Here is a 16,094-nt window from a genome sequence, read left to right on the forward strand (position 1 = left end):
TGTCTTATTTTACAAGGGTCTTTCAGAAATTAAGGATTTTTTTTCTCACACTCCAAATATAAATATGAATCTTGAGTATCACTAAAAATAAGTTCGTTTTTTTTAAATTAACTATCACAAAAGCAAAGTACTTTGATTTTGATATATGAAAAAACAGCAATTATTTAATACTTATTTTGTCAATCGGTACCTGGAAAGAAAAAGTATTTAAATGTGTTAAATATTTGTAATAAATTGTCATTCCTATAACTGACTCCGTGGCGCAACGGTAGCGCGTCTGACTCCAGATCAGAAGGCTGCGTGTTCGAATCACGTCGGGGTCAATGATATTTTTTAAATTAATATTAAATTAAAAAAACAACCAAATATATATTTTCTTACTGTTCAGCAAATTTTATTCAAATCCATATTGTACACATGATATCTAACGTTCATTGAATTGCCATTTTAAATTTTATGTTGTATCAATGATATCTTAACTGTTGTTTAAGTATTCATTGATTGTATACATACATATTGCGATTTTGTAGCAGCTGCAACTAAAAAGTTAGATTAATAATTTTAATTGAATGATTTACAGTATGTACATGGGAGAAGGATAATGGAATAATCGAATATTCCAAGGACGATCCAAATATTAGTAATCTATATTTTGACCATTTTAATAAAAAATACTAAGACATAAGTTTTCTGCGGCACGTTATAAAGTTCAAATGCCCAAAGTTATAATAGACAAAAATAAATAATAAGGTAATGTAATTTCAATTAGTAAATTTGAAATCATAGTATCAATTAATAGTTAGGATGAATATTGTTGTAATTAAATAATGGACTTTAAGACGAAGAAATTCTAACTTGTTTAATTTATGTAACTAGAGCAGAACACATACTATAGTGTTGCCGGGCTAGCTGATTTCCAGGTCGATCTAGATGAATTTTTACTTGTCTATCTGACAAAAATAAAATCTTTTTAGTCATGTTATAGAAATATATATATATAAAAGAGAGAGTGGCTTCATTTTGGGCGTTTAAATTGATTACAGTCACATTAAAAGTATCAGTGTACTAGATAATGATGAAAATGTATTGTAGAATGGGCATGTAAAAAAAAAAAGAAACTGAAAATCAGCCCTGACAAGTTGAAGAATGTTTTAAAGGAGAGAAATAATACTTCTCATGATATATCATTAGATCAGCTGTAACAAGGGAGGAAAGAGAAAATGATTTAAACCAGAACATTTGCTAAAATTACTTCGATATTGATCCCCAATTCTACTCTGAGTACAATTATAACACCGCAACAAATCCTCAGTCTTTTATGAGTACACACGAATGCTTTCATGTATTGAATGTAATTGAATCTATTTGGGAAAGGATGTTCAGTACTCAGGAATTAAATAATTATGACAACTGCTAAGGAAGAGAAAATTATTTCTTCAAATTTCAAATTCCAAAAAACGGGCCAGCTAAAAAATACACCAGAATTTCATCATTGGATATAGCCAAGCCTATTCTAGACTGCAGACTAGGACAAGGATTACTCTTTAGACTATACATGAAACACAGCATTCTTTTTTTCTTCTTTTTTTTTTTACCAACTAAGGCCTATTTTTTTAAGAGTAGAATATTATGAAATGAAAGAAGGAATTACAATCGTACAATGAATGTCATTTAATATATTATAAAAATTAGCCCCAAACATGAATTTATTAAAACCTTATGGTCGAAATAAAGATATAATTTTACAAAATAAATTATTAATAATGTTATTTTACTAAAAGTTACCTAAAGTAAACGTGCTTGCATATTTGCTCTACCACTCCTTCAATCTGGCTGAGGCTTTGATAAATAAGGACAGTTTTTGAACCAACATGGGGCATCTGTTAATCTTCTATGCATCATTGCTTGCCTTGTTTAATTCCTTATCTTATTTTTTTTGTTCCTAATTCCTTTTTTATTAGTTTCCTCCGTTTTTATTTTTCGTGCATTTGGTCGCTTGGGTGCATCCCTCAATTTATTCGAAACTATTCATCCTTGTAATAAATTGAAAACATTGTTCTTACCACCTCCGTAGCTACTTCGTTTAATTGCCCAAGAGTAAGGTTTTAAACATTGTAATGTATATTTTTCGTTAATGTGGGGTATGCAACACTCCCTATCAAATCATCCATATTACTCAACGTTTTTCATGACCACACTCACACGTAGCTACTCAATACATACATATATGTTCTCTCCTCAAGAATGAAACAATAATAATATCAGCTTTAGAAAAAAATATATCACGTTAAAAGCGAGGAGGAACTTTAGTTTTCATAGCATAACCTGGTTGAGTCTTAGCCGCAGGTTCGCTGTTAGAAATTAGTCTTTTTGGAGTTGGTGAACTCAAGAGTGATTTTTTTTTCCCTAAGCTATTGTGATTATTAGTTAAGCCCTGAGGATCCATATTGGAGTAATTCCTACTTTTATCATTACTAGACAGGAAGTGGGGCTTATGTTTATTACCATAATCTACCTGCTGATAGCACCTAATATATTGAAACGTCATGACAGCTAAGCTGCTCTCCTTCAAAACATTCTTCAAACTGTCTGGGTGAAACGTATTTTTTTTGTTGTTGTTGTTTTTTAGGGGGGGGGGTTCTATCAGATTTTTTTCTGTCTTTGGAGAATTTATCTTTAACAACAGATGTACATAGCTATAGCTCAGCCTGTCATCCTACGTAGTATTAAAATACTTTATGTGTGTGTTGGATTTCCGTTTGTCCCACTTGGAAAAACTATGACAAAAACTTCAAAAATGGAGACAGATACAGACTTTAGACATCAAATAAAAGTTCTTTAATTATCGATTCGAAAATGCACCAAAAAAAATCCAAAAAAACTAATTATTGTACTAAATGAACCAGGAAGAATGTATATGTTGTGGCTTGACGAGGTTGCCGAGGTACCAATTATTTAATAAAAGGAGGGATCAATGACGAACGGGAGAAATGAGGAGAAGGAAAGGACGTCGAGGAATACAAGGATTGTTTAATAGGAACAATTATATTCTTATTAATACAAAACACTACCCTGGTATACAGTACTTTATAAATATATATACATACAAGAAAATACAATTAACAAGAGAATCAGAGGGAAGGAGACACGAACACATTACAGTATACTATAAACGAATAATAAAAGGGAATTAAGCAAATGAAGGAAGAAGAGAATGATCAAGTTAGTCATAGTATGTATCTTTATTATGGTTGAAGAAGGAACATGGCAGATCAGCAATGGCAATGACAATAAATAAATGTCAAGGTCAAACATTTGAAAAAATGTTTTTATATTTACCAAAATCAGCCTTTCCAAGAGTGTCAAAGGGGGGTGCAGGTGTGATTATATTTACATCAAATGGACAGAAACAACAAAAATGTTGTGTGCAAGCAAGTTCTACAAAAGGAATTTAACTATTATATATTTATATTTTAAAGTAGATAGTTTTAGTTTAGAATTTTACATAAACAAACTAAATATAAATTAAAACTTTTTAATTTTTCATTGGCTATCTGTAAGATAGCCTGTTCAAAAAGGAAAAAAGAACAGGGAAATACTTACTATATCAATATTGAATGTTGATTTTTATTAGGTTTAGCAATGAGCGTGTGTAGCTAAAACTCATTGATTCATATTGAAAAGGGGAAAAAAAGGAAGAACATATCTATACTCATCAACACCCAATCACTCATAGTCTATGACGTCACTATTGCAAGAATTTTCAATTTAATGTATATTGACAAGAAAACAGATTTTAACAAAACATGCAACCACTAATAAACTATGTCGTCACTAATAAAAGCGTGGTGGAAGTCAAACATCAGTCGTATACGCGTTATGACTTATGGTATAACCTTGTATTTCTATTAGCCTTGCTTATTAGTAGTTACTAATATAATTTATATCAATATTAGTTAATGATAATTGTATCATATTAATTAATTATCATTATTATCCATTCGTTGTTCATAAACCACAATTTTGTTTGGATTAATTGAATATTAGTTTTATTGTCGTAAAATTTTTAGTTAGTATTTTGAAAATAATATGTTGATACTATTTACTTGGAATCAAGCAAAACAATATTATATTAATATTATGTTCACAAACTTTCTAAGGATGGTTTTTATGGATAAGTTTTCTTAGACAAATAATGATTAATAAATATAAAATTTAATTTATTTATCCTGTATCTTCACGGTAAAACTTTGGTTGGATGAAAATTATGAACAATGATGAAACAACAGCATTTTTTTTTCTTTCAGACAGTCAAATGACTTATCTTCCAAAAAAATAAAATATATATATATAGGTCGAATTGGAGAGAAAACAGAGATCACTTCCATATTAACAATTGTATGTGATGTCGATCATTCTTTTGTTGAGTTCTTTCAACATATATCAAATAAAAATTAAACGTTGCGAGTATATTTTAAACGGAGCTGTTCACAAGTAATTTTTACGACCATTAGTAGAATCTCAATTATTAAGAGATAAGCTCGAGTGAAGTCTCAAAAATAGCATTGCAAGTTTTTTGGGTACGTGAGTTCATGAGTTTAAAGCATTGAGTCTTATTAAAATCTAAACTTTGTCTATCTGACGACGAATTCTAGACGAGCTACGAATCTTTCATATTGAGTCCCATTCAAATCCGAATGGGATTTCTAGTCCGCATCGAGTCCTCCTGGAGTTGGAAGTCCCAATTTAATAACAGTTAATTACAACTCATGTTCGAGTCTCCGATTCTTATTAGTGAGTAATAATTATAATTAATTGATGACCAAATAAACTTTTATATATTGAATGTAACAAAAGAAAATGGCAATCACTTTCAATTGGTTGCGTGAGTCCTTCAAGACATTCAAATATCTTCGAATAACAATTACTAAATTGATAGATATAATAAGATAATATTAATTGCTGATGGGTAGTGGTTCCCAAACAGTGTTTTTTAAGGCAAGTTTACGTGTGCCGTACGATTTGGACAACCATACATTGCTTGTAATTGCATTTGTTTTAAATGTAATACATAAAAACTTAAAAATGTAGCAATTTAATTTTTTTTTTATGACGATTTCTTATTTATTAACACTGTATTTGGGTTTTTTAATTATTTTCTATTGTTATACTCCTTTATATGGGGCTCCAATGACGTCATCCCTTATGCTATTACATTTTTAGTAAGAACTGAAAATCGTTGCTGACTAAACTTGCTATAATAACTGCTTGTTTATTCGTATTACATGAAGATATAACCCAAGTATTGATTTCGAGTCAACAACGAGGAACATGAATAATACATACATAATATTGTTATTGTTGCTGAATATTAAAATTAATTTATGTATAGGGTCAAATTTCAATAATTTGTTATCACAGCTTGTATAGTTACAAGTGATTACTAATAACATGTAATGCGCATGCGTACGAGGGGATGTGAGAGAGGAAAGAGAGGAAAATAACAGCTACTTAAGTAAGCGCCTTGTCAATTAATTATTTAATAGAGATCCTACCTTCAATTGATTCATATTGTATTCTCTCCGATTCTAATCATCTAAAACTCATCAATATGCCAAGTAAGATTCGCTATAAATCATTTGACATTGCTATATTTTCTATAAATTATAGATCCCTGTGGACAATGCTCTTGTGGAAAGGAGTGTGGACAATGCACTTGTACAAACTGCACCTGCTCCGGCTGCAAAAAATGAATCCTTCTCCAGGATTCATGTGTCTAAATACTTGTCTTAATGTATTGATTTAGTAATAAAAGCATATGTAATTCTTTTTTCTTTTGTATTGCGTTCTGTTTTGATTTTTTAATTCGGAAATGTGTAAAGTTCTATGTAGTTTAAGGATTTTGAAGGATGCATCCAAACTTTAATTTAAAAAAAGGAAAAAAATAATGGTGCAATTAAATGCACCATTATTCATTGACGTTAAACGGAAGTCTAGAGGAAAAAGTGATCATGATTCACGTAAAATTGCTCTACATAAGAGCATTGTATCAACACTTTTAATAAAGACATTTTTGAGGGACGAACACAAGTCTCAAGTCTATTAACTTAAATTTGTATAAAAAAGCATCAATTTGATTTTATCAGTTATGATTACAATCCAAGTATACATATATTTGATTTTTTTTTCTTTTTTAGTCGAATGGGTTCCTGATTTTACTTGGAAAATGATGATCTCTCTATTATATCACTTATATAGCAAAAGGTTTCAATTTATAAAATAGGGATTGTTTAACAGTTTTTGGAACGTTGACTTTACACTACAAAATTAACAATATTATATTCTAGTAGTCGCACAGTAATTTTTCTAAAATTATATTCCATGTTTATGAAAGCATGCATAATAATTTGAATTGCATACTTCAAGTACTTATACCAAAAGGACACTAGTCTAATGTGAGCAAAGACGGCTCTAGAGAAGGTATACAGCATAATTCATACGGTCTTGCTCGCTTAGCTGAGACCAGTTTTCAAAACGTCTTGTTTCGTCCCGTCTTCGTCATAATTAGTATCGCCTTTATTTTGTCCGGAAAAGGTAAGATTTGTTTAAGTCAGACGAAAAAATATATATATATATATTATTTGTCTCGTAATTGTCATGCAAAACCATTCGTTGACTAATACATTTCGTCTATTCATAGCTGACGAAATTAACACTGACTGAGCCACAGATTAAGGAGGTCTTTTATATATAAAATCAGTGGATTCTCCTCCTTGGGGTTAATCGAATTGTCTTTTTTTTTTTAATTTGTCGTGATTTTTGTATAATCAGATATGAGTACGAATGGAATAACACAGAAAAATAACAGTTTTTCTAATTAGAAAAAGGATATACGTGGTGCTATCGTTCTAATAAAGAATTTCATAAATCCTCGGGATGTTAACATCTCTCTCCTCTCTGAATGATGAATTTCCTCCTACTTTAAGTAAACGTAAACATAAAATATATTATTATATGGGTATATGTTTAAATATAATTTGATAATATTTTCCCTGCATTAATGCTAAATGAAACGTAGAAGATTCTCCTCATTATGTAAATAGTTCATTTTCTACCACCAAAATTACTCAATTGGCAGCTGATGTTAACAAGGTCATACTCATACATTCAATAGTGACGTTATCTCGCTCCAGCGAGACGTATTCGCGCTCTCCGATATACCCACGCCTATAGATGAGAGTAGTGATGGAAATCGTGTGCATTTTTTAGCTGGCCGCTTTTTTTTTTGGAAGGGGGGGTTGTGGAATTAATAATATGAAGAATGATTTTTCTTTTCTTCAGTTTTTGTCCTTATTATTTATTAAATTCCCTATCTATTTCCTTCTCTCCCTCCTCCCTCGTCACAGCTGATTGTAGCTAATCTAATGAAACGTCATGTCAGCTGCTCTCCTCCAAAACATATTTCAAATTGTTGCAGTTGTTGATTTCCGGTTTTTTTATTAAACATAACTAAATACACACGATTTTCATTACTAGAATAGAGAGCTTCTACTGAATAATCAAATCTTCAAAAAAAAAGTTAGGTCATTCTGATAGGTAGTTTCAAAGCTTTGCAATAATCAACTTTATATTATAACTGGAAGGGAGAAATGATGGATAATCAAGACATCACGGAAAAACTGTAAAGTCGCGATTCCTAATACTCCAAGATCACGATTTAGGGAACCACTATTTATTTCCCTTCACTCCTTTTGCATTAATCCTTTTTATAATGTTAAGTACGTACGTAATATTACTTACGGGCACATTGTATAAGTTTGTCCCACGTCATACTTTCTCTTTCTATATCAAAATTGGAGATAGCAACAGCGGAAAGTTGAAATTCAAATATGACAACCTTTTATTAATAAGGAAATAACTTTGTAAAGCAAGGAATACAATATTGGAGTATGAAGACGGGGATCTCAACTTTTTCGAGATATTGGATAATTAGCACTTTGAAAGTAAATGGAAGATCTCATTATGTAGAAGAAGTTGTGATTTCGTCTCTCATGAAGTATACCGGGGTGGGGGACTCGGAGTCGATCCGTGTAATGAGAGATGCGGCCGGAGGAGGTCCCATATCATTAATTAAAGCACTACAACTTTTTCTTGGATCTACCATGAACAATTACAGTATAATTAAAGGATGAAAGTAATAGGTATCATGTCTTCAAATCCATTAACTCCTGAAAAGAAATTTGCTAGTTGTCGTTAAAGTATTTTATTGCCCCTTTAAAATACTTATTCACCTACATGGTCATGGAATGCTGGTGATTGAGTCGAGTCTCAAGAAAAATTAAGTATTAGCTCTTCGGATAATTAAGACTAGGGCCGCTGTTAGGTTGGTTCCACGCTGTATTATTAAAAAAAATAAGGACTTAATGAGAGTAAATTTTTCCTTAAAAAAAATCCTTTGAGCACATTCTAGTTAAAAAAAATTTAACAGTCACCTCGGTCCTAGACAATAAAGTGTTAACAAGGATTCCAATATTTTTTTTTCCTGAAAAAAATACAGATTTAAAATAAAAAAACACAGATTTAAATTTTGCCAAATGCTGACCCTACTTTGACTCCAATTATTAATAGGATTTCTCCTTTTCTGAGAAATGGCGTTTGAGCGGGATCCCTTTAGTAAAAACTGTGAAATTTGAATATATTTTTTTCACATTTTAAGAAGAAATAATGTATTTTAAACAAGTCATGACCATTTATTATCATTGTATCATTATCAATAATAATGTGCAGGTTGGATTAATTTGAGCTCGTGGATACTGTTTTTTTGTTCAATTTCGGGAAATAGGATTGTATTACGATGTAATATTTAAAAAAAAATACATTATAGGGTCAGATATATATCTACCTACCGAGTGGTTCATTAAAATCTGATCACTTTGAATTTTAGACTTCAACAAGATAGAATTGATTAATTAACAATAAAATTCATATAATAAATGTGCGTCTCAGTTTTCTTAATCTTTAATGTAGCCATCCTCAGTGCCAATGATGGCCTCCAGGCGGCGGCTGCAGGTCTAGCACCCGCTGTGGACGTGTTACTCTATTATGACGTTCCAGTGCTGGCTGACAGTGGCCTTGAGGGCCTCGATATTAGGATGACGGATACTGCAGGCCTTACCCCGACATGTCCCCAAAATGTGTGGTCGAGGCTGTTGGCATCACGGCTATAGGGGAGGGGGCAAAAGTTTCAAAAGAGTCTTGCTACGGAGAAGATGGGGTTCTTTCATTGCTTGTGTCAAATGTGGCCTCTCTACCTTCACAAGGCTCTTTCCACCCACTTTTTGTATAGTTATCTGGACAGCCTGGCGTGGAATTCCGAGATCTCTTGCATGGGCCCTCATGGAGTATAGGAGATTGGCCTGGGTTGTTTTTTTTTAACTCATCCGAGTTCATCGATCACATTCAAGTGTCATTTTAAATTATGGATTTACTTTTATAATTGAAGCAGAAAAGCCACAATGTCATTTGCAAAGAAATTAAGTAAGACAAATCGATTAACCTCAACAAAATGAAACGCCATTTTGACGCTAAAGATCCTATCTTTGCGGGCACTTATGTCCAGTATTTTAAGAAGAAAGCTGACTTTAAAAAAACAGGCTTGATTTTGGTTGCAAATTCCAACAACAAAATATGGCAGACATTGAAACTTCATATTCGGTGGCTTTAGAATCGTCAAAGCCAAGAAAACTCACACCAATGCCGAGGAATTTCTGCTATCAGCGACCAAAGACATTGTTCGAGTTATGCTTGGAGCTGAAAATACTAACAAATTGAATAAAATATCCTTTTCTAATAACAACGTTACTGATTAGCACCAAAAATGCAGTCAAGGAGGATCAACTCAACTATTTATTTATTTTTTGGGGTCACTGCAACTTCACAAGATTAGATTAAATTTCAAATATTAATTTAAAAAAAAAAAATTCAAATATTAAATTTTATACTAAAAAACCAAAATTCATTCCTTGATTGGAGGGGAGCTACAGCCCCTCACCTGCGAATGCCCCTGCAATTTTTCTCAATTTAGAAATTGGAGCTTCCATGTAGCGTCTGTCATTTCCACTCACGTAAGACTGCAAGCTTTGGAGTGGAATTCTTTGGGAGTGTCTGAACAATACTGCTTGACTGAAAAAATGAGATAATGTTATTACATTATTTAGTCAATAGCGTTAAGTATAGTAGCTCCTTACTATAGATTTAGTTAATAACGTTCAGCTCAACATCATTACAAATCGTTATGTTGTCTATAATGTTATTGATAAATTACCTGCTGATATATTATCCTAATTTATTGAGTCAACGAAAAGTTTTTTTGCTTGTGTTTCCCTCTATTTCTGAGAGAGGAGTGGAGTAGTCAATTAGAATGTAATACTATTACAGTAGGAAAAGGTCATCAAAAGAGATGAAATATGATTGGCAGCTGAAATGGGCACAAGCCTATCAAGCACAATAGCCAGAAAAAATGTTATTGGACTGAAGGGTCAAAGAATGGAACAATTCATTGCAGATAGGATTGTCAAAGATACATAGCATGGATTCGTGCTGAATAGATTCATAATAATAGCATATTATCGCTCTTGAAATATGGAAAAATATTGAGAGGTTTATTTTTCGTAGAATTAAATTCTCCATCTATAGTTATTCCAAAAATGTTATTAAACACATTTTTTAATATTTTGCCTACTATTATTTTCCCCGCTGGGTAAACGATTTGTATTTTATTTTTGCTAACTCATAGATTTTTAAAATATATACTTACGTATCTATAGAGACTGCAATTTTTATGTGTACATTGATTAAGACTTATTACGTGCTTATTAAATAAGGGATACATGGATATTTAAAGAAATAAGTATTCTTGCACACTTATTAATTAATTAATAATATAACATGATAATATATATTAAACAGTCCGGAGGTGGGGGAAAAAGCCTTATACTGGAAGTCCAAGTCAATGAATATTTCCATCAAGACTTAAATCAATTCATTATCACTTAATAAGTACCTCAATGTAGTTAAAATATTGAAAAATTGACATTGCTTACTCTAGATTGATAAAATTGCAATCTTGCTCATTTCAAGATGAATATATTTTATAAAATTTATTCCAATGATTAGAACATTTTAGATATGTATTCCGTCAACACAAAACAAGCTAGAATGATTTTTCTCAAAATTATGATAATTGTTCATTTCTATCAGCAAATTATTGTTATTAGTCTTATGGAGGCGTAGCTGTAATTACAGTTAAAGTAGCAAACATTCATTCTTACTTTGAAAGAATTATAAACTGATCGATTATATTTTAAGGGGGCCAAATTAAGTCTTATAAAACAAATGAAGACTCGTAAACTATAGTTAACATTCTTAGGTATCTCTAATAGTTGCAGAAATTTGAATACGAAGTCTATAATTGACCAAAATATGTCTATAGAATGTTGGGATGTATCTTTAGGGTGGGAAATATAAAAAACTTTTTATATGTCCCAGGTTTAGATTATGTAAACAAATATACGCATTTCTCCACTTGATTTTTATTAGCTACACCAACGAAGTTTTTGTTTTTGCCTGTTGGTCACCAAGATTACGCCAACAGTTACAGATCGATTTTGATCTAACTTGATACGAAGATTATAAATTGTAATATATAGTCACAGTAAGAGGCTATTAAATTTTTGAGGAATCTAGGGCAAAGTAGCACCACAAACCGTTAAGAATACGTCATCGTCAATAACTTTGGTACGTATTGAGGTAGAACTCAAATTGGTGTCATTATGTAGGTTTAATAAACATGCCTAACATAGCAATAACTCCAAGGTCAGGACTAAAGTAAAAGTTGAATATTCCATTCAGGAAAAATGACGATAGGCAAGGTTTGCGCTCTACAGAGTGCCCATTCTAGCTAAAGATTGTTCTTATGTCATCTTACCACATTTCCCCCAACCTTATATCATGTGTATTTTTTACAATCTAAAATATTATCCAATGATTGCAAATCTTGGTATAATTATGGTTATATACAGATGTCCTGATTGCGTACATAAATTATATTTTATTGTCCCTTCTCAAATAAACATGATAATACTCTAATAATATGAATTATTCTAATCATAAACTCCTTGCTGAGTACCTATATACACTAGTCATGAGATTTCTATTGAGTTTAAAATGCTTTTAAGAGGGCTTAAAAGGGCCTAAACAAATATAAGTACATACATGAATGTGATATAAAATAATAAATTAATTAATTGTCAGTTACATGAGAACATATTTCATACATATATATACACTATAAATATAATAATTCAATTATTACAAAATTACAATGAACATTACATGGATAGTTAATTAATTATACACGAGGTAATTTATAAAAAAAATATTTTTTTTTATTGTTGTTGGAACGAAATACACCTACAGTTTGACACATTTTCATTTGTTTTCCTAGTTACAATAAAAACGAAGAGGTGGGGCGCTAAGATCAGCCAAGGGATTGACAACACATAATTTAAATCAAATATCAGATGGACAGGAACACTTTGATGAAGAAAAATAATAATAATAATATATTATGGAATGTCATAAATTTTATATACTGACTAGGTTACATGTTTCTTACTTTTCCTGTATTTAAGTTATATAAAAAGAATTACCTATTACGAATTTCATGCTACCAACAAGTGCCAGAAGAGTTTGAACCATTAAAAAATAAATTGCAAATGCGTATATGATTACTTATCATAAAATATATTTTAAATAGGTATGGTTCTTCACAAAATAGATGGAAGCCTCAAGAGTAAATCATTTCTACATTTTGAATTTTCCAATGAAATATTAAATCCTCATATAATTCCTGACCAATTTGATCATTGTCGATTCAAAGTTTGAGAACCTTTATTAGGGACAATATGGAAAACTACATATATGTAAACAAGAGATCAAGTATTTCTAAATAACTATACAATCTTTATAATGTCCCTCAATATCAAATATATCGTTGAGCTAAAAAGAACCATTGGGTAAAAATACTGATCCAAAAACATTGTATATATGTATGATTGGTCTGTCACTCAAAATAGGAAAAAGTTTATTGGTCAAAATACATAATATTATGTCAGAAATGTAGTTTACCATTTGTTTTAAACTTCTTCTTCTTCTTCTTTTTTTTTTTTTTTTTTTTTTTTTTTGAGCAGTGTGCTTAATTAACTTTAACTGGTCTCACCCTTCACTCCTTCCTATCGTCATCCCCTCAAGTCCATGCTAACCATACAAATTAATATTTCATCCAAGTAAAACAACGAGGAATTAAGCATTGACAGAGATTTTATAAAAAAATAGAATTTGATAGTTCTAAGCGAATAAATATAAATGGAGATAGAAGTAAACCACCTCAATCTTCATCTTCAGACAAACAAATAAGAGCTGGTGGCTCTTTATTAATAGACTTTTGATTTGAGAGAGATTGCGGCTGCGAATTTGAATCATTGGATGAGAAAGAGGATGACGAGGATAATGATCCTGTATCACTACTTATAGGAATACAAGACTCTGCATATTCATTATCATAGCGTGTTTTCTTCGCAGGAGGATTTGCGGGGCTTTCTTCATCAGAATCGTCAAGTGTGATGCATTCTACGATCTAGAAGAGATGACATGAAAATAATTGATTAATTTGAAAATATATATGATATATATATATATAAATATATTTTTTGGCGTTCACCATAAAATTGGTTCTGTTAAGTTCAAAATCCTCTCTGATATACGATAAATAATACATACTTTATCTTCAGACGCTTTATTAGTGGTAGTAGCACTCTTTAATGACGCTGCCTTGGCGGCTTTAACAGCTTCGTCATCTTCATCATCGTAGACATCTACAGTTTCCACGTTTGTATTATTTACTGGAGGCGCAATTATTGGATTTTGAATAGACTTTGGTTTTTGAGAGCTGGATGAAGACTCTTCATCCTTTGAAGGAAGGGCCTCCCACTCCGCATCATTTTTCAAAACAATTTCATTTTCTGTCCCTAGTTTGGGATCGTTTAACACCTAATTTTAAATGGTTATCACTTAAGTTAAATGCATAGAAAACAACAACAACTAAGATAAATTGAACCTCAAAGAAATATCCGTCGACCATAAGATTTTCATACATTGCGTTTTTATTGCAAACAGGACAGATCCATTTAGGTTTTCGTTCATTCATTTGGATGTATAGTCGAGCATCAAAACACTGAAGATGATCACAAGTTGTTGCCCTGCATGGAAGCGACATTCGCATTTTCCCTGAAAATTTTAGTCATTATTTTTAATACAAAAAACTCTTTGAAAATAAACAGAGCTGTACCTAATGGACATGCAAGCGTCACTTTGCATGAAGTTGTTGCAATTTCACAATCCCGATCGTTTAGTTTGTCCTTAATAATAGCTTTCGTATACGCGGAGTGGCGATTCCCCTTATCTTTCAGTATTTTTATGAGAGTATTGGATGTTAGTTTTTCTACGTAGTATATAGCTACACAAAAACCCTTTCCTGCTTCGACAGTCCACGTCACATTCAAGTAGTTTGGGAGTGTAGCACTTAACTTGCAATTACTCGTAATATTTATGGGTTTCGGAGGTCTTTTAGGTTCAACACCCGGTTTATTTGTAGGAATAATGTTTGGGAGAGCTTGGGATCGTCCATTCACTATAACACAAATGGATGCTGGGAAATTATCATCTTGGGGACAAGATGTTTCATTCAAACAAAATCGCATTTGAATTTGATTTTTGTACTCTAACTTTCCAGTTGCATCACGATAGCCACTTCCCGCAATGGCATTCGCTTGAGAAGGAGTTAAGTGAAATACAAAAGTTTGAACCTGAAATCTAGCACTATCACTTGGATTTAATGATGAAGGCTTCAGGAGTATGGCCTCAACTTTGTAGAAAGGAAGAGAAACGAGTTGAACATCCGGACAAGGAGGATACATTAAATGACCATTATTTGCTATGTCATATCTGAAAAATAAATCACCAAATGGAGAATGGGGTCTTTCAACTCCTAAAGGAAGAACTCACTTGGGCTCAGAATTTTGGATTGGAACAACTGTTTTTGTATGTGGTACAAGTATGTCCGCAGTTTTTATAGTAGGGAGTAATGAGGAGATGATGGTTTTACTCCCTGTATTGGATATATGTCCACGTGGAGACTTTTTTAGTATGTTGGGGAGATTTGCAGATTTCTTGGAATGTAACCTTGTAGGTGAGTGTGAAGGAGAAAGAGGGATTGCTGAGTCCGTATCCTCCCCTCCCGACTCGACTACTTCTTCTTCTTCGCTAGGAGGATTATATCCCTTGTCTGACTCTTCCGACTCATCTGATGAGGAATCAGAGAGGACCTCTGATGTTTCGTCTTCATCTGGTTCCGCATAAGACACTCTCGTTCTCGTACTTCTGGCGCCTCGTCTTGTCACAGGAGCTTCTTCGAGTGCGTTGGATGAGGGGTTGTCGCTCTCTCCTTTCCTGGATCTGGTGCTCCTCTCCCCCAAGAGCTGATTTAAGGGACTCTCCTTGTTGTTGTTCCCAATCCCAATTCCGGGACGAGGCATTTCATTATTCAACTCACGAATCTTCATTTTGATGTCATTGGAATTGAGACGGATCAAATTCAGGGCACGGATCTATGGTACAATGTTAATCCGTGCAAACCAATCATGGATATAATGTTTTATTACCTGTAAATCGCTTTTCCGCCCAGACTTACTTTTCCCGGCATAAGCCATAAGTGCCTGAAGCTCACTCAGCCGAAAGTTCATCACCATGGCCTGAACCATCTCTAGATCCGCCATCTTCAAAGGCAATCTTCGTAAATTGAGTTAGAAAAAGTCCGAGATCGGCTCACTCGCCCTCCTTTTCTCCAGCAGCTCAGTCAAGTCGAAAGAAGTGAAAAAGTAAACATTAAACACACAGCTATCAGCAGCTTGTTCCAATGTTTATTCATTCGAAATAATATCATAATATGTTACTTCATTGTATCCTTCAGGCCAACT

The 16,094-nt window shown here is 32.4% G+C and overlaps 1 protein-coding gene, 1 long non-coding RNA gene and 1 other non-coding gene across 4 annotated transcripts; 2 read left to right on the forward strand and 1 right to left on the reverse strand.

Moving 5' to 3' along the window:
- The first annotated feature begins 251 nt into the window (after positions 1–251).
- Positions 252–323, forward strand: TRNAW-CCA (transfer RNA tryptophan (anticodon CCA)). Its single transcript has one exon. It is a non-coding gene; the product is annotated as a tRNA-Trp (tRNA).
- A 4,456-nt stretch (positions 324–4,779) lies between these two features.
- LOC121120812 (uncharacterized) lies at positions 4,780–5,829 on the forward strand. Of its 2 annotated transcripts, XR_011780788.1 has the most exons (3): positions 4,780–4,794; positions 5,393–5,618; positions 5,671–5,829. It is a non-coding gene; the product is annotated as an uncharacterized lncRNA (long non-coding RNA). The 2 variants fall into 2 exon arrangements; XR_005865215.2 differs by lacking the exon at positions 4,780–4,794 and having other exon boundaries at positions 5,040–5,618.
- Positions 5,830–12,089: 6,260 nt separating this feature from the next.
- LOC121119682 (E3 SUMO-protein ligase PIAS2) lies at positions 12,090–16,094 on the reverse strand. Its single transcript, XM_040714416.2, has 6 exons — positions 15,780–16,094; positions 15,124–15,725; positions 14,408–15,063; positions 14,177–14,346; positions 13,840–14,109; positions 12,090–13,696 (listed from the first exon to the last, which is right to left on the reverse strand). Exons 1-6 carry the CDS (start codon positions 15,891–15,893, stop codon positions 13,448–13,450), a joined length of 2,061 nt encoding a protein of 686 aa, XP_040570350.1. The 5' UTR covers positions 15,894–16,094; the 3' UTR covers positions 12,090–13,447.

This window comes from Lepeophtheirus salmonis, chromosome 6 (assembly GCF_016086655.4).
Source record: "Lepeophtheirus salmonis chromosome 6, UVic_Lsal_1.4, whole genome shotgun sequence".
Taxonomy (NCBI): domain Eukaryota; kingdom Metazoa; phylum Arthropoda; class Copepoda; order Siphonostomatoida; family Caligidae; genus Lepeophtheirus; species Lepeophtheirus salmonis.